General features: G+C 38.8%; 2 protein-coding genes across 2 annotated transcripts; both read right to left on the reverse strand.

Moving 5' to 3' along the window:
- Nucleotides 1-4259: 4259 nt before the first annotated feature.
- LOC119728858 lies at nt 4260-10177 on the reverse strand. The gene is made up of 5 exons (XM_038201272.1): nt 9529-10177; nt 9165-9293; nt 7816-7923; nt 6419-6526; nt 4260-5382 (listed from the first exon to the last, which is right to left on the reverse strand). The coding sequence occupies exons 1-5, from the start codon at nt 10094-10096 to the stop codon at nt 5093-5095; spliced, it is 1203 nt and encodes a 400-aa protein (XP_038057200.1). The 5' UTR covers nt 10097-10177; the 3' UTR covers nt 4260-5092.
- A 976-nt stretch (nt 10178-11153) lies between these two features.
- Nucleotides 11154-18118, reverse strand: LOC119732812. Its single transcript, XM_038206417.1, has 6 exons — nt 17755-18118; nt 15824-15877; nt 15484-15604; nt 14760-14913; nt 12185-13125; nt 11154-11875 (listed from the first exon to the last, which is right to left on the reverse strand). Exons 1-6 carry the CDS (start codon nt 17911-17913, stop codon nt 11154-11156), a joined length of 2151 nt encoding a protein of 716 aa, XP_038062345.1. The 5' UTR covers nt 17914-18118.
- Nucleotides 18119-19685: the final 1567 nt, after the last annotated feature.

The raw sequence follows: 19685 nt of genomic DNA on the forward strand, positions 1-19685 counted from the left end.
TCGTAAATCTACAAACAAGTTACGTCTTGTCATTTTACATTCAATTGTACAGTTCACAGCAGAGACTGGTGCACACGCGATGTCTTACCATTTTACATGCAATCGTGGATATTAGTAACAAGACAAGTCATGGCTTTTTTTACAAACAAACGTGATGCCTTCTCATTTTACATTCAAACTTGGACACACAAGCGTTTTCTATATATCAACCGTGGACATTAGAACACGCACAGGATGTGTACCCTCATCATTTTGCATCACATATGATGTCTTGTCATTTTACATTCAATCGTAGTCGTAAATATACAAAAAAGTTACGTCTTGTCATTTTACATGCAATCGTATATTTCACAGCAGAGATTAGTTCACACGTGATGTCTTGCCATTTTACATTCAATCGTGGACATTAGTATTCAGACAAGTCATGGCTTCTGTTACAAACAAACGTAGTTCTTTATATTAGTATAGGCCTACACACCACGCCGTGATGTCTTCTCATTTAACATTCAAACTTGGACACACAAGCGTTTTCTATATATCAACCGTGGACATTATCACTTTTACATCACGTATGATGTCTTGTCATTTTACATTCAATCGTGTAGTTCATCCACAGATTGGTACACACGTGATGTCTTGCCATTTTACATTCAATCGTGGACATTAGTATAAAGACAAGTCATGGCTTCTTTTACAAACAAACGTCGTTCTTTAACATTGGTATACACACGACGTCGTGATGTCTTCTCATTTTACATTCAAACGTGGACACACAAGCGTTTTCTAAATATCAACCGTGGACATTAGAACACGAACAGGATGTTCTATTCGTCGCCATTGGTAATGCCATTTAACCTCTGTTTTGTTTTTAACCGTACACGCAAGAAAAGACCCCAACTGAGTTTGTGTTTTTCTTTTGTTTTGTTTTTATGAGGGGGGGGGGGGTTCAACTTAACACGTAGGTCCCTAAAAAGAAAGAAAATGGCAACCGGGGGGGGGGGGAAGGGGGGGGGTGACCCCCAATCTCCCCTCTGGATATGCCCCTGCCGTGTCTTTTCATATTGCAGTCGATCGTTAACTTAAATATAGACAAATTATGTCTTGTCATTTTACATTCAATTGTAATAGTTCATAGGATTTACATACACACGAGTTGATGTCTTGTTATTGCAGTGGCGGCGATTTGTGTCCAAAAGTGGGGGGGGGGGATCAAGAACTTCCCCCAATAAATCACATCCCGAAAGTGAACTCGCCAAAAAATGAAACTTAAGTTCAGTAAACTAAAGTTCAGTAAATGAAGAAGTAGACACGATAATGATTCACACAAAAAAATGGTTCATTTAGATTTCGATGACTTATTTTAATACAGAGTGAATTAGAATGTTCAAATTCACTCAATTAACATGGATTTCTCAATTAAATTTTTTTTTTCAAAACTAAACTAAATAAACTGTATTGTTATACCCATTTGTTTCTTTAAGAGTAATTTGGAGTTCGAATTACCGTAGATCAACAATTTTAATGGAAAAATTAAAATCGTTTTAGAAAAATATACTGATTATTAGACTATAACCAACAAAATAGTTCAGAAATCAAAATGTTTGATTCACCAGTGTAAAAAGGTTTTGATGGTTTTGTATTCATCAGTCTGTTAAAAGGTGCGACTTTAAATCAGTGCATGTATTGGTTGCCTATATCACAAGATACAAACTTTTTAACAGAAATCATTAACTAATCAGTGTTATTTAAAAAAAATCTTCCGTGTATTCCCGTGTCACAACAATTATGTATTCATCTAAAACAGGGCAAGTGTGCTCTCAGTAAGATACAATTATAATTGTTTTTATATGGCAAAACTAAACTAAATAAACTGTATTGTTATACCCATTTGTTTCTTTAAGAGTAATTTTGAGTACGAATTACCGTAGATCAACAGTTTTAATGGATAAATTAAAATCATTTTAGAAAAATATACTGATTATTAGACTATAACCAACAAAATAGTTCAGAAATCAAAAGGTTTGATTCACCAGTGTAAAAAGGTTTTGATAGTTTTGTATTCATCAGTTTGTTAAAAGGTGCGACTTTAAATCAGTGCATGTATTGGTTGCCTATATCACAAGATACAAACTTTTTAACAGAAATCATTAACTAATCAGTGTTATTTAAAAAAAAATCTTCCGTGTATTCCCGTGTCACAACCATTATGTATTCATCTAAAACAGGGCAAGTGTGCTCTCAGTAAGATACAATTATAATTGTTTTTATATGGCAAAACAAAACTAAATAAACTGTATTGTTATACCCATTTGTTTCTTTAAGAGTAATTTTGAGTACGAATTACCGTAGATCAACAGTTTTAATGGATAAATTAAAATCATTTTAGAAAAATATACTGATTATTAGACTATAACCAACAAAATAGTTCAGAAATCAAAAGGTTTGATTCACCAGTGTAAAAAGGTTTTGATGGTTTTGTATTCATCAGTTTGTTAAAAGGTGCGACTTTAAATCAGTGCATGTATTGGTTGCCTATATCTCAAGATACAAACTTTTCAACAGAAATCATTAACTAATCAGTGTTATTTAAAAAAAATCTTCCGTGTATTCCGGTGTCATAACCATTATGTATTCATCTAAAACAGGGCAAGTGTGCTCTCAGTATGATACAATTATAATTGTTTTTTATATGGCAAAATCGCAGAAACAACTTCAACTGGGGTAAATATAAAGGTGCATTTTGAGTAAGTGAAGTTTTTATCTGGTATATCATGTAACACGATTTAAGGAATGATTTGAATAAAATAAATGACAGGTTGTCATAATTTTGTTTCAGTGCAAGTAAAGCGAATCATAGTTTTCTGATTCTGTGCATTTTCCGTTGTACTTCAACAATCCTTTTCCCCAGTCAATTTCTATACACTTATTCAAAAGTCACAGACAATATTCTATGGTGAACGTTACCATCAATATTACGGCCTGTTAAAAACCTTTTGTGCACATTCAACCGTGGATTATTGTCAACTCTGAAAAATTTGGGTAGCGCCCCTACTAAATCTATCATCGAGGCAATATTAATCCAAGTAGCCCACGGATCCTTTCCTTGAAGACTTTTACATTCGATCCTGGGAAGTGTGCATCCCATGTACACGATGCCTGCCCTCCAAACGAGTACGATGTTAGGCGCTATTCAATGGGATGTTTGAAACTATTCAATGGGTACATATTCAATGACTCTTTGGCAATCATGGACCACTGTTTACTATGAGAAAAGTATAAAACATGAGATAAGTATAAAACTTGGGCTCTCAACTTTTGACTGTACATGACCGGGGCCGTAGTGGACCCGGCTCACTACTTTGCCATCCCACAGAAGTCGCATAATAAGCATCCTCAGTTTGAGGTATACGTACTGCGCAAATATACCCCTGGTCAGCCTGGTGGGGGTATCCCATCACAAATTGGCTTCTCTAAAACACTTTATTTTACATGGTGCAAAGCTGAGCACGACTATTTCTGAGTTGAACCAGTTTAAAAGAATCTGCTTAAGTTAAATAAGACAAAATTCCATGTGATGTATACTGCTTGTGACTGGTATTTAGCTATTGTTTGCTTAGCATGACAATCACATGAAATTTTGGCTGGTAACCTGATTTTACTAAGCAAGGGTTTCTGTGCTTAAGCAATGTTGTGTGCTTAAGCAGCAGTCAACTCGGTTATTTCCTAAGAAATAGAACAAATCTCTAAGACATGAGTCCTTTGAGTATTTTTGATACATCATGGCACAACAAATAACGTGAAGGACTGATAAATAATGTAATGGGTGGCTTCACCACTATCTTGGTTTATACCGTTCATCCGTTTTTGGAAAGAAAAATAAATAGGTGCACAATGTATGGGCCAATCTGTTTTTTCAAAAAAGGGAAAAAAGTCCCGCTCTGGGCCTGAAAGCCAACACTGGAGGTAGTGCGTAGGAGAAAAACAATTTAACTCAACCAACACCTTCATCCTGAAGCTAGGAGGGGTTGAGGGAAACAATATGAACACAGGTTTGTGCTCCAATACTACAATCACCATTATGAGCACTGAAAAAGGCAACCTAAACCCAAACGCAGGGCTTTCACAATGAGAGGCAACAAAAAACCAACGTGGGGAAAAATCCCTCCCCCTCCCCCCCCCCCCCCCCCCCCCCCCCAAGGCACCTAAATACAAAAAACCCACAAAACTTAAAACAAACAAAACAGAAAAAAAATGACCACTGTCCAATAACTGAGGTAAGGCAACAATGAAGGTTTAAAAAAAGTGAAACTGGGATTGTCCGAATCTCTTTCAAACAGTTCCCAATTCGAAGCAAAAATCCCCACCCTAAGGCGTGAACAAACTGAAGGCAATCCCAATCCTCAGCTTGAGGCCAGAAAAAAATTCAGACAAAAACAAAAGGAAACCTCGATTCCCAATTCTGGGCCTGAAAAGCTATCGCAACCGAAATTTCCAACTTGGGCCTAAAGAACTGAAGCAAACCGAAATCCCCAACCCAGGGTATCAAAAAATAAAGGTAGGCTGGGACCTGAAAAAGATTACTGCAATCCCCAACCTGAGCCTGAGAACAAAAATTTAAAATCTCCAAACTTGAGTGAAAAAAATGAAAGTAACTTAAATCCCCAACCTGGGGTCTAAAAAAGGTATAGGTAAGTGAAATCCCCAACTTGGGGTTTAAGACGCATAATGTAAGCATAATTCAAATCTCCAACCTGAAGATTGAAAAACTAAAAGGCAACTGCACTTCTTAATCTGGATTCTTAAAACCTAAAGCTTAGTGAAATTCACAGCTGAAGGTGACTGAAATTATTATGTCCTTTGAGGAGGCAGTTTGGGGTAGTGATTGAGGTGAAAGAAGCAATTTGGATTATTTGCGGAGAATTTTCACATTATTTGCCTTGTGTAAATTAACTTTTCCATCCTCATGTCTGAAAAACAAGAGTTAACTAGAATCCCCTCTACCTGGGGTCTGAACAATAAATAACAAAGACCACACTATAGTGCATGATGAAGACAAGGGAAACATTGATCCCACACTGGAGCTGGATAAATTTTAGATAAAATCTAAAGGATCCTTTTTCCCTAGTCGATTTCTCACGAAATCCTTGATGTTAGTCCATGTTCTTTCTTGCAAGACACGTTCAGATGACAAGACAGACACGATTTCCTGTTTACCAGGCAACTTGCATGTTTGAAAACAATGGCCAAAATTCTTGACTACAGCCATCTTCTCGTCATTGCTCCATGGTGTTTTGGTTATCTTCCTGGTTCTCCTTTTCCCCTCCTCGTTGTGTGCGTTGTGTTTACTGCTCATACTACTAGCTTTCTTTGAGGCCTTCCCACCTACATATAAGAAGGTGCATGGAAACATTTTCAACTGATGCTTGAACTGCTTTAATTTTTAGTAAGCTGAAAAACACTGGAAGCCAAATACATGGAATGCAATGGATTGTCCAATTAGCAATAATTATCTTAATAGTGGAGCTGCATAGTGAAAACTTGTGCATATTGTGTTAACTAAAAGCATGATGTGTGGCGTGCGGGCTCAGAATAGGCGAGAGAACATTAAGATTTGGATCCGTATTGGATCTTGCCAATTATTATGGGTGGGACATGATTAAAAAAAAAAAAATGGAAAGACAAAATGCCAACTCAAAACTGTCTTTAAAAATATTTTTTCCTATTCTAAATAACAATACACTTAGAAATAAAGTAAAACTTGTTCACCTTTTAATAGGCCCTGCTTTTTCCACCATTTTGTGGCTGTGGCATTTATTTCTCAAGGGGCAGTTTATTGGTCATTCAATTTCATTAAGGCACAAACTGCATGTACATTGAAAAAAACAAAACCTGTACACGCTGTATACACTTTGAAAAGGCAATTTTCAGACTAAGGTTATTTTATTTACCCCTTTGTAGGAATAAAGCCAACTATTATTGTAGGGTTGAAAATCAGAAACGTTGCAGCAGGCAGCTAACTGAAAAATGGTTCGAGGTTTTCCGAGTTGAACTTCGTCCGCCCTCTTTTTTTCAAAATCAGGCAAACACCCCTGGAATAGGCAAGATCCTGTAATTTCTTGTCTAGACTGAGCCCACGTGCCAAATGTCATGCTTTCATAACAAAATGCACGCTTTGGCAAAAAATGACCATTAATTAGCAAGTCCACTACACAAGTAAAAACACATGAAATTAACATGCACATTGTGTGAAAAGCATCAAGACTTTATGTGAATGTCATTTTTTGTGTGTTTTTCAGTGCCACACATTTTCATTAACCCATAGGTCAAGACAAGGGTCAAGATGAAGATCACTTTGTGTAGTAAAACTGACAAGATTGTTACTAAGCTGGTGTCTCCAAGTGATACATTTCAAACTTACCTCCGGTTGGTTCTTCTCCCTGGTGGTGTGAATTCTTCTTCTGGCCACTGCTGCCCTTCTTCTTTGAGCCCACGTGCCTCTCATCGTCATGATCGACATCTTCATCACCTAGTGGTTCATCCATTGGAGATTTTGAAAAGCAAACATGGATTAGTAACTCCTTGGGATGATCTCAACAAATATATTCAACTTTGGTAGAGAATATACAAGGCTTAAATTCTGACAGGCATGAAACATACCTCAAGGGTGTGAAAGGCATTAGGTTTTTCCTTTATGTACATTGGTAAGGCCAAGGGGCAAGATAAAGATTTTCAGAGATCACCTTGCCAAGTAAAACTGGAGACATTGTTATGAAGTTGCTGACCCCAGCTAACTAACTTGCATACTGGAGACCTGAACACACTGCATGATGTTTAGCATGCGGGCTCAGAATAGGCGAGAGAACATTTTAAGATTCGGACCCATGTTGGATCCTTTCTATGTTGGGGAAAAGGCATGTTTTAAAAAAAAAAAGGACAAACAAAAAACCAACTCAAAAAACTACATGTATCTTCAACACTAATTTTTCCTGTTCTAAATAGCAATAAACTTAGAAATAAAGTAAAACTTGTTCACCTTTTAATAGGCACTGCTTTTTCCACCATTTTGTGGCTGTGGCATGTATTTCTCAAGGGGCAGTTTATTGGTCATTCAATTTCATTAAGGCACAAACTGCATGTACATTGAAAAAAACAAAACCTGTACATGCTGTATACACTTTGAAAAGGCAATTTTCAGACTGAGGTCATTTTTATTTACCCCTTTTTAGGAACAAAGACAACTATTATTGTAGGGTTGAAAATCAGAAACGTTGCAGCAGGCAGCTAACTGAAAAATGGTTCAAGGTTTTCCAAGTGGAATTTTGTCTGCCCTCTTTTTTCAAAATCAGGCAAACACCCCTGGAATAGGCAAGATCCTGTAATTTCTTGTCTAGACTGAGCCCACGTGCCAAATGTCATGCTTTCATCACAAAATGCACTAATTGGCAAAAAATGACTATTAATTAGCAGCTCCACTACACAAGTAAAAACCATTATCCAGGCTTTGACTACTGCCATACCATAGCCATGCGCCAACAATGGTTTTCACTATGCAAGGTGATGACCCTTGTCTTTGACCTATGTGTTAATTCCTAGTACTGAAAAACACACGAAAATAACATGCACATTGTGTGAAAAGCATCAAGACTTTATGTTGTTTACACATTGTGAATGTCATTTTTTGTGTGTTTTTCAGTGCCACACATTTTCATTAACCCATAGGTCAAGACAAGGGTCAAGATGAAGATCACTTTGTGTAGTAAAACTGACAAGATTGTTACTAAGCTGGTGTCTCTAAGTGATACATTTCAAACTTACCTCCGGTTGGTTCTTCTCCCTGGTGGTGTGAATTCTTCTTCTGGCCACTGCTGCCCTTCTTCTTTGAGCCCACGTGCCTCTCATCGTCATGATCGACATCTTCATCACCTAGGGTTCATCCATTGGAGATTTTGAAAAGCAAACATGGATTAGTAACTCCTTGGGATGATCTCAACAAATATATTCAACTTTGGTAGAGAATATACAAGGCTTAAATTCTGACAAGCATGAAACATACCTCAAGGGTGTGAAAGGCATTAGGTTTTTCCTTTATGTACATTGGTAAGGCCAAGGGGCAAGATAAAGATTTTCAGAGATCACCTTGCCAAGTAAAACTGGAGACATTGTTATGAAGTTGCTGACCCCAGCTAACTAACTTGCATACTGGAGACCTGAACACACTGCATGATGTTTAGCATGCAGGCTCAGAATAGGCGAGAGAACATTTTAAGATTTGGACCCATGTTGGATCTTTTCTATTTGGGGAAAAGGCATGTTTTTCAAAGAAAAAGGACAAACAAAATACCAACTCAAAAAACTATCTTTAATTTTTTTCCTGTTCTAAATAGCAATAAACTTAGAAATAAAGAAAAACTTGTTCACCTTTTAATAGGCACTGCTTTTTCCACAATTTTGTGGCTGTGGCATTTATTTCATTCAATTTCATTAAGGCACAAACTGCATGTACATTGAAGAAAAAAAAACCTGTAAACCGTTGTATACACTTTGAAAAGGCAATTTTCAGACTGAGGTCATTTTTATTTACCCCTTTGTAGGAATAAAGACAACTATTATTGTAGGGTTGAAAATCAGAAACGTTGCAGCAGGCAGCTAACTGAAAAATGGTTCGAGGTTTTCCGAGTGGAATTTTGTCCGCCCTTTTTTTTCAAAATCAGGCAAACACCCCTGGAATAGGCAAGATCCTGTAATTTCTTGTCTAGACTGAGCCCACGTGCCAAATGTCATGCTTTCATAACAAAATGCACGATTTGGCAAAAAATGACCATTAATTAGCAGCTCAACTACACAAGTAAAAACCATTATCCAGGCTTTGACTACTGCCATACTATAGCCATGCGCCAACAATGGTTTTCACTATGCAAGGTGATGACCCTTGTCTTTGACCTATGTGTTAATTCCTAGTACTGAAAAACACACGGAAATAACATGCACATTGTGTGAAAAGCATCAAGACTTTATGTGAATGTCATTTTTTGTGTGTTTTTCAGTGCCACACATTTTCATTAACCCATAGGTCAAGACAAGGGTCAAGATGAAGATCACTTTGTGTAGTAAAACTGACAAGATTGACTAAGCTGGTGTCTCCAAGTGATACATTTCAAACTTACCTCCGGTTGGTTCTTCTCCCTGGTGGTGTGAATTCTTCTTCTGGCCACTGCTGCCCTTCTTCTTTGACCCCACATGCACCTCATCCTCATGATCGACATCCTCATGTAGTGGTTCATCCATTGGAGCTTCTGAAAAGCAAATAAGGATCATGCATTTCTCAACAAATATTACCTGAAAATTGACATCCTGTAGATAATGTACAAAGCTTCATTTCCAGCAGGCATAAAACATTAGACTACTATACATGGTAATGGAAAAAACATGTTCTAACTTCAGAGGAAAAAAAGATTACGGAGGAGACCATTTCAGAGTTAATTTACCCAAACATGTTCTAAAAGGCTTGATAGACTGAAGAAAATTTACCTTCTTCTTCCTCTACACGGATCTCATCAAGACTGCTTCCAGCCAGGCTCGACAGGTTTCCCTTTTCCATCTGAAGTAGCACCTTCGAAACCTTTGCGACCTGTAGTGTTTGCTCCGGGAGGCGATAAAACTCCCTATGAACCCTGATATCATGACCCATGAAATTAGCCAGTATGTCCTGCTCATGATCCCTCAAGTTCATTACTTGTGCAACAGTGCCGATGTGCTTACGTAAACGAGTTGACCTAAGGTACTCAGGCTTGCTAGCTCCACATAATCCTGCATGTTTACGAAGAACATCAGAACCTCTGATATGGCCTAGGGAACTCTGGACTGGAAACATGAATTTATTTCCATTCATTACACCAGCCTGTTCTCTTTTGCACTTGAGAAGGTCCATACTTTGTTTCAAGTCCTCTGTCAGGAGCACTGGTACAGTCCTTCCTCTCTTCCCGACGATCTCCATGCGCCAGACAATTTTGCACAACTCCTTCTCCCACCCTGACAAGCCTTCCATCATGATGCCTTCTTCACCTTTCTTACACTTATCAAAGTCGGACAACTTCATTTTGGACACCTCACCAGATCTCTTCCTGTTGAACACCAAAACTGAAGTCAAAGTCACTTCAGCCAACTGTCTGTAGACATCTTTTACATGAGCTACATCTACCGGGTTGCACAGCTTTTTCTTCTCCTGTTCTACCTGTCCTTTCAGGTATGATGTAAGCTTGACAACATCACGTGTCACAGGGAGATATTTTGGATTGTTTCTCTTGTTTTCAGTCAATGTCCTTAGTGCATGAGTTGAAACCATGTCTTCCCAGTTAAGGTCACACAGCTTAATAAATGCTGCAGCTCTTTTTTCAAGGGCCTCATCCTCATTGCTGATGGCTTCTCCCAGGAGAATTCCAGCAGCTTTTTTCAGTGTGTGCCCAATTTTTAGGGCCAGGCTTGGGGTGCGGAAGAGATGACTGTATCAAATCCTGCCGTTTTTCTTGTTGCAGATATTACATCATGAAACTTCCGAGGGTGGATAAGATCTTTCAGTGATGCATTCTTTTCATGTGTTTTTTCTCTGTACGTCAGAACCATTCTACCAACTTCACGAAGTTTCCCCCTAACATTGGAAAATTGTTCTTCATCATGACCCAACTTGAAGGTAAGTTTTTCGGCCAACTTTCTTACGAGTGGGTCTCCCTTTATGAAACAGGAAACCCCTTCCTCATCTTCCCTAAGGCCTGCATACATTTTCTGCACCTTTTCACTCCTATCAGACGTAGGAAGCATACATCTGCCTAATCTGACAAAATCTCGCCTCTTCTTCTTTCTTGGCGGTTGATCCTCATTCTCATCATCTTCCTGATCTTCCCTTAGCTTACAGCCATGTTTCCAGAGGTCCCCTTTGGCAAAGTAACCTTTGCAATCACTGCAGGGCAAGTAGTGTCTGTAGTCTGCTTCAAAGTTAGGCCTGTAAACTGGTATGATTGTACCTTTATTCATTAGGAGAACTTCAGCATTGTGATGGTAATTGCCCAGATTTCTTATTTTGGTTAGCCTTTTCTCCTTTAACTTCAGATCTGTGGTGGCTTTCCACTGAATGACTTGTGGCTCCTGTTTATGTGCTTTCACTTCCCTAAATGTCGCGGTAGTTTCATCTGATATGTATGGCAAAAGGGGCAGTATGCACCTTTATCCCACTTCCGTTTGCCTTTGTTATTGTCGGTACGCATAACCTTTATGGAAGTAGTATCAGTGCTATCAGCAGTTTGAGGACCAACAGAGGATGAATCATCAACAGTTTCACTGGTCGACTCTGCACTGTTGTTATTGGCCAACACTCTCCTTTGAGGCAAGGGTATAACACAGAACTCCTCTGACAAAGCATCAGACTCAAGTACAAAGCTTTCATCCGAATCAGAAGCAGTATCTACCGATTCACTTTCATAATTAGGATCATTATCATCAAATTGTGTCGATGTGACCATGCTTTCAACATCACTTAATGTAGCTTCAACACTGGCAGCTGCTTCCCTATCAATACCTGACTGACCACAACTGGAAACAACTTCATTTATTGAAATCTGACCTGCTGCTTGACTACTGTCGACAACTACTTCACTGCCAAGAAAAGCTGACTGACCACAACTAGCAACTTCACTGACTGCAGTCTCATGAACAGAGTGGCCACAACTTCCGACAACTTCACTGACTGGATGATCACATATTGCTGCAACTGCACTGACTGGTTCATCACAACTTGCTGCAACATCAATGACTTGTTGGCTACTTGTGACAACTACTTCACTCGTATGAAAAGCTGACTGACCACAGCCGGCAACTTCACTGACTGCAGTATCAAGAACCAAGTAACCACAACTTCCAACAACTTCACTGACTGATTGATCACATCTTGCTGCAACCTTTTGATCACAACTTGCTGCAACTTCACTGACTGGTTCACAACTTGCTGCAACTTTACTGACTGGTTCATCACAACTTGCTGCAACTTCACTGACTGGTTCATCACAACTTGCTGCAACTTCACTGACTGGTTCACAACTTGCTGCAACTTCTTTGACTGGTTGATCACAACCTGCTGCAACTTCACTGACTGGTTCACAACTTGCTGCAACTTCACTGACAAGTTGATCACAACTTGCTGCAACTTCACTGACTGGTTCATCACAACTTGCTGCAACTGCACTGACTGGTTCACAACTTGCTGCAACTTTATCAGTGACTGGTTCATCACAACTTGCTGCAACTTCACTGACTGGTTCACAACTTGCTGCAACTTCACTGACTGGTTGATCACGACTTGATGCAACTTCACTGACTGGTTGATCACGACTTGATGCAACTTCACTGACTGGTTCACAACTTGCTGCAACTTCACTGACTGGTTGATCACGACTTGCTGCAACTTCACTGACTGGTTCATTACAACTTGCTGCAACTTTACTGACTGGTTGATCACGACTTGCTGCAACTTCACTGACTGGTTCATCACAACTTGCTGCAACTTTATCAGTGACTGGTTCATCACAACTTGCTGCAACTTCACTGACTGGTTCACAACTTGCTGCAACTTCATTGACTGGTTGATCACGACTTGATGCAACTTCACTGACTGGTTGATCAGAACTTGCTGCAACTTCACTGACTGGTTGATCACGACTTGATACAACTTCACTGACTGGTTCATCACGACTTGATGCAACTTCACTGACTGGTTGATCACGACTTGATGCAACTTCACTGACTGGTTGACTACAACTTGCAGCTTCACTGTCTGCAGTCCAAATGGCTGGCTGACCTCCACTGATTTCAGTGGAACAACTGACCTTAGCTTGTTCTTTGGTGGTGGCTTGAGACACACTTGGTTGCTTCTGTTGTGAGGCTGTTCTCCACCAAAGTCCCTTCACTTGATAATCGTACCTTAATTCCTCTCCCTGTTTTATGTCTCTCAGGGCAAACAAGCAAAGGTGAACTGTTGGACCAACGTCTATTTTTGTAATTTTTACATTGCATGCCTTGTGACGTTGCTGAGCATCATTAACAAGACGGGCAAGACTGGAGTTTGTAGTTGCATCAATACTATAAAGAGAAACAACATCTGATTAGATGGGACTTGCAAACATGATAGATCTGTGGTTTTGTACACGCTTATACTTTTGACCCAGTTGTGTTCATTCTTACGATGTAGATGATAAGAATTCACCTATGATGGGGGACTGTCCTCAGTTTGTAACCTACATACATGTACGCTGGGTCTGAAACGTTACCGATATAGAGATATCTGCAGTTCAGGTGATTCCAATACAATAATATGGCAGAGGTTTTTCATCAATTAAACCATGTTTCCCTACCCAAATATTTCATAAAGCATGTCACTCCTAAACCAGGAAATGAGTGTTCGAAAATTGGAAAAGGGATAATTTCCTCGAAAATACCATTTTGTGTGTTTGGAACAAGAGTATAAAAGTAATAAAAGATTTGCAATGAAAAGGGGAGCAATACCCATTTAAGTTGGTACATAATGACCCTGTTTGTCTTTGCACCACATCAAAAAACTTAGTGTGAAGCACGAGTGCTACAGGTGTTTCCATAAAATCGTCACGATCATGATTTTTTTTATGCTGTACAGTTATAAATTGTTGGTTTATTTTTTAACTGTTTTTTGTGTCTTTTGCATTTGTTTTTTACTATTTTTCACAGCTGCCCTCAATGCGTAACAGGTTTAACCTGCACGTTTCTCGATCATTTACATATGCAAAAGTGACCGGTGCGCCCCCCCCCCCAACAAAAAAATATTTGTTCGTATTTTCGAAGGTGTGCCCAGTGGTACGGGTTTTTACGTACGTTTTTTTTTCTTTGACATTGAGGTTTCTAATAGCCAACTGATTGTGACCACCGTTTCGTATCTGGACCAGGTTTGGACATTCTTGAGCTTTTCAAACATGATATAGTAACAGTTTATATTTTACAAAAAATATGACATTTTGATGAAATATAAAACTATTTCAGAGTACAAGTAGTGGGGCAGAGTACATGTAGATATGTATTTTGTTTTAGCAGCCTGAAAAGCTGACTGACCACAACTAGCAACTTCACTGACTGCAGTCTCATGAACTGAGTGGCCACAACTTCCAACAACTTCACTGACTGGATAAACAAAGTTGGTGCAGAGTACATATATTTCGTTTCTCATGCCTGTTCTGAATAAGTATAGTCTACGCCATAAGGGGCGGATTCCCCGCCCCTAACTTCACCCTGTTACCCAAAGATGGCAGGTGTACGGAAATTAATTATCTACCGAAAAACATTAGACAACACCCTTAAGTACAAAACAACCACTTCCAGGACCAACAAATACTAAATAACACGGAAAAATTCACTCCAAAGATGATTTTGACAATTTACGGGAAAACCTGTACCACTCGAGCTTCTGAATCAATTTTTCGATGTGGTTCCTTGTAGGGGCAGAGGCACCGCACATTGCTCCCCTATACTATACCCTAACCCACCCACAGACCCTTCCAGTAACATCAATGCCAACTGTCCACCACCCCCCCCCCCCAATACCACCCCCATGCCACCAATCAATGTCACGTGTGTAAAAAAAGAAGAAAAAAAAGCTCCACAGTTTTACACTTGTGGAGTCAGAGGGTATTGGCTGCAGATATCAATATACTGTTATTAAAACAGATGCTAAATTCATTAAAACTTACCACATTGATTTTCCATTCCAGCGAAAAAAGTACTGGTAGCTATGCCGTGAGGTATAGTGTCTGCTGCTGGCTTCTTTTTCTGACATTACCTCCCCTTTGTATTCCAAGAGAAAGTCCCCTTTGTCAAAACTCCTGGTAGTAAACACCCCAAATCCTGTAACATAGATCAAGCAATGACAAATGTAAGAAAATGCAAGAAGAGTGCATCCAATAACTTCAAATGAAATGGGTTCCGTATGGGACAAAATGGTTTCTGTTGACACATGAGTGTAAATCGGGGGGGGGGGGGGGGGGGAAGTATATTTATGTATATCCCCCCCCCCACTTTTTGGCCAGGGGGGATGGCCCATAGAATCATCCTCCCCAGATTTTTCTGTACAATGCAAAAAAATTGCGATATAATTTGCAAAACATGTGATATATCATTTGTATCATAGGCTGTATGACCATGTTTAGCTCTGCATTATGTACTAGTAGTACATTATGGTATACGTTTTTGAAGCACGCCCCCAAGTTTGTGTCTTTTGATCGTGATGTTTTTTTGGAAAATTTTGATCATCCCCCTCCCCCACTTTTGGACATCGATTTACGTGTTGACATCACACTTTCACATTATATATGACTGCAGTAGTACTATGAAAAGAATAAAGAATCAATTTGGTCCAGTTTCCTCTGATTTAAATTTACTTTGTAAAAAATGTAAAGTTTTAGTCAAAATACTTACCGATTTCTTCGCTGATGAATTTTGCCTCAAATCCCTCCTGATCTTGATCCCTCCCCAGATATTTTTCAAAATCCCTTCTTTTTGTACCTGCAGTTCTTGAGGTAGACCTAGTTCTTGGTCCCTGAAAACAATTTCAAATTAATGATTATTTTATTGAACATCAACAAAATATAAAAATGTTTTATGTTTTTATGGGAAATTGATCATATGATGGCTTTTCAACATCAGCTTGTGGCATTAAAAAAAACATACTTTTTGGACATTCCAATTATTGCCAAGCTTTGTACAACTATATGTAGGACACATTCAACAATTAAGCTACAATAATCTATATTCTTACATGAGTTTGAGTTGTCCTGGTGTTCATGATGGCTGTCTGAGGAGCATGTGGGCTCTGTAAAAAAAAAGACTTTCCAAAATAAACAATAACTTCTGAAGAGTTTAAACAGATAATTTTAAAGAAAGAATTCCATATCTCACAGCCACCTTACACCTCATGTACAAAGTCTATGGGCCATGACTGAAAAGTATTTTCAAAGAAAAACTTGAAATTGTCCCACTCCTAAATTGGTGTTTTTTCAGCAGATTTTCTCTTCTTGGTAGTTGTCAAGTCATATTAAATTAAGGGGGAAAAGTGGCGGTGAGATATGGAATTCTTTCCATTTTCTCAATTTACCCCAAAAGATTTTTTTAGGGATTTCAAATTGTAAATAGCTTTTGATCTCATAACTGAGTTCCTTTTTGAAATGCTGCCATTTTGTGTGTATATTCCTCAAGAGCCGCATTTCTCGTTTTCCTGTATTAAAGAGGATGTGGATTGCTGAGAGAAATGTTCGTCATGTTGTAGTTTTATGTAGACTAGGGTATATCACAATAAAACAGGATTTCTGATGTAAAGTTAGAGAGGTATAAGCTACACACAGTGTTGCAAGATTTTACTGTCATAACTGACCCCCCCCCCAGCCATGACAAATATATATCATTTTTTTGAAATGGGTGTACATATATAGCAGGTACTTCAGTGTTGGTAGATTGTAAAATTTACAAGGTAATTAACTCAGAATGGTTCTGTCATGTTGTATTTCACAAACTTAAATATATACCATTCTCCAAGTGAGTAATATAAATGTTTGCTATTACATTTCGTGATCCTACCTTCCTTCTACAAAAATAAGCACTTATTGTGAACTTAGAGTTTTGTTACACCCATTTCAGAGAGGGTAATGACAGTAAAATCTACATGTGGAACTAAAACTTAAGAGTCAATTTGATACTAATAACATTAGCCCCATAAATGTGGCCTATTTACTGGACTGCCTCTGTAAACATAGGCAACACATCCACATGTACAAAAATTGTGTCGACTTTGCCAAATTTTGATTTTCACATTTAGGCTTAGTTTGTAGGATTGTTTTGCTTTAGAAGCATACTCACCCACTTTATAGGCTAGTCAGAAAGTGCTGCCTTTTTCAGACGTCTAATTTTTGTGAAATTTCATGTTGAAATTTTGATACGCAAACGTGTAAAAATGAATCTGGAAATTTCACGAAAAATATACATCTGAACAAAGGCAGCACTTTCTGATTAGCCTATAAAGAGGGTGAGTATGCTTCTAAAGCAAAAAAAAGTACAAACTAAGCCTTAATATGAAAATCAAAATTTGGCAAAGTCGACACGATTTTTGTACATGTGGATGTGTGGCCTATGTTTACGGAGGCAGTCCAGTAAATAGGCCACATTTATGGGGCTATAATAACATCAGCTATTTCAGCATTTACTCTCCCTGCCATAAAATGTTAGATAAGTGAAACTTACTTAAAAAATCATGGATTATTCTGGTACTACACAACAACTCATACCACGCTCTGTTATAAGGAACTGTACAAATTCAAAATCATTCTCAACAGCGAAAAATAAAACTTGAAACTGGTGCCAGTCGCATCGCCAGTAGGGAATCTTTACTAAATCACAAAAATGAGATAAAAAATGTGACTCGCCAGGATCACCACATATAACATATCCAATCACTGGACATGCCATCTTACATCAATCACGGACCTAAGGTCCGTGCATCAATACTTACTGAACCTTTGAAGTAAATGTTGTTACCAGCAATTGCGGACTCGTCGGCGTTTGCTTCTGACATTATTACTGCCCATGACTGACACTGCCTTCTTAAATTTAGCGGTGAAAATTACGTGAAGGTGCAAGGTGGTGGATAAATCACTAAACAAGATTATAGGCCTAATAATAGTCCAAATATTTACTCACCGTCGTGCAAAATCTCAAGCATGCTGTGCATTTGGCGCGCGACGTGTCCGCAGTTCTGCGGTAATATGCGTTCGACGGCACGCAATTCGTCGTCACGATGTTGTGTGGAGGGGTTAGCGCTGATGCAGCGATAGAGGGCGCACTACAATAACGGGACATCCAGTGAGCAAATCCACGCACACGTTTTGTGCGTCGAATATGCTGTTCTGCATTCAATAGCGGACCGGCTTCAGATGAACGTGCAATTCATAGAGCGCCCCCACTTGACTGTTAAATGACGGAAACGATACCTATCTAAAATGCGGACCGTCCCCCATTGCAGGTACGTCCGCGGTTTGAAGGTATAAAACCCTGAGTGCGTCCGCATTTGGCGGTGAACACAAACGCACCCACACATTTGAGTTTGGGTCATTGCGTTTAAATGGTGATTTTTTTTGAACGGATTTAGCAATTTCATTATTTTTTCTTCTCAAAGTAGCTGATAAAATTTGCTTTCCAGTCATTCTTTCTTTGGTGCTATATATTTTGGGGGTTTGGGTCCCGCTTTTTTTGACTCACCCTGTAAGAAATGTGATCCCCGCGAAACAGAAATCCAGAGATTGTCGATCGCTAGCGACATAAATTTGAGCTGCACAAACAAACTTTGTGAGACCAGGATCGGTCGTGAGACATCAGAGATCCAGGACTGTCGAGACCCTATCTGACTGTGAGTGTGGCCATTTGTGTGTATATATAGCGATTTATGACAAATTAAAGATTATTTTCAATTTGCATTAATTACCTGGATGATAAAAGTGACTTTTAATTCTCTACATTTGAATCTGGACGAGTGGATGAATTAATAATCATTATAGTGATATAATGACCATGATAGTGGAATTCATCATTTTATTAAAATCTTAGAGAGAGACTACTTGATACATTGGAATCCTTTTAGGAAATTTGAAGCTTTATGAGAACCGATTTGTTGAACCATTGTTGAGGCCAAGGGGCCGAGGTAAAGCAAGCCGGGCGTGACCGGCCGTCCACCGCATCATCGAGCCACCGAGAGCGAGCAAGCCGTCCAGAGAATGCCAAGTCCTATTGAGGGCCGAGTGTCGAGTGCCGAGTGCCGAGCGCCAAGTGCTGAGTGTCGAACTGACACAGGACATTTTCCGACAAACCGTGGTGGGCCCAATAATAACAACAAAATATAACGGAATAATATTATGGTATAGTAAGCCGGCTATCTAATTTTGTGTGTGTGCAATATATTATTACAGATATTTGTAGGCTTAATTACGTAGTTATCCATATCGTAGGAAATCTAGACATTGCTGTAAGAATAATCAGTGGGATTAAAAGGAGGTTCAGGTTATTGTTGTCAGCTTAATTAACAATAGAGACATTCCTAATTTACTGATTTTTGATTTACGTAGAATACTTCATTTAATTAATATACTTTGATATTTGAATCTCGTCATTAATCCTTGGTAATTATTTAATCCGTACACATACATATATCTGCAAAGTTCATAACCGAGGTTCAGCTTCGTAAATGATTACTACTTCTCTGATTGTGGGTGTAATAAATCACTGTAAAGAATTCCGTAAATAAAATAATGTAATTTATCTTGTATTATAAAAGGACTTGTATTATAAAAGGACTTTTTGTGATTTTCTTTCAGTGTCCTATACATATACGAGTGGTTTAGGGTCGACAAACGGGGATCACTTAAATTTTCTGGTAAAAATTAGTTCCGGGTGTGACATTAGGCTACATAATCACATAATTATCTCGCCACGACGACTTACCGATATCGACTTGTTGACTTGTCGAGATGTATATCTCTCCACATCGACTTCCCAAAGTCGAGATGGCGACTTGTCGAATTGAATTATTTCGCCAAGTCGACTTAGCAAAGTTAACATGACAAAATGTCGAAATGTAC

This window comes from Patiria miniata, unplaced genomic scaffold (assembly GCF_015706575.1).
Source record: "Patiria miniata isolate m_02_andy unplaced genomic scaffold, ASM1570657v1 HiC_scaffold_1, whole genome shotgun sequence".
In the NCBI taxonomy this organism is placed as follows: domain Eukaryota; kingdom Metazoa; phylum Echinodermata; class Asteroidea; order Valvatida; family Asterinidae; genus Patiria; species Patiria miniata.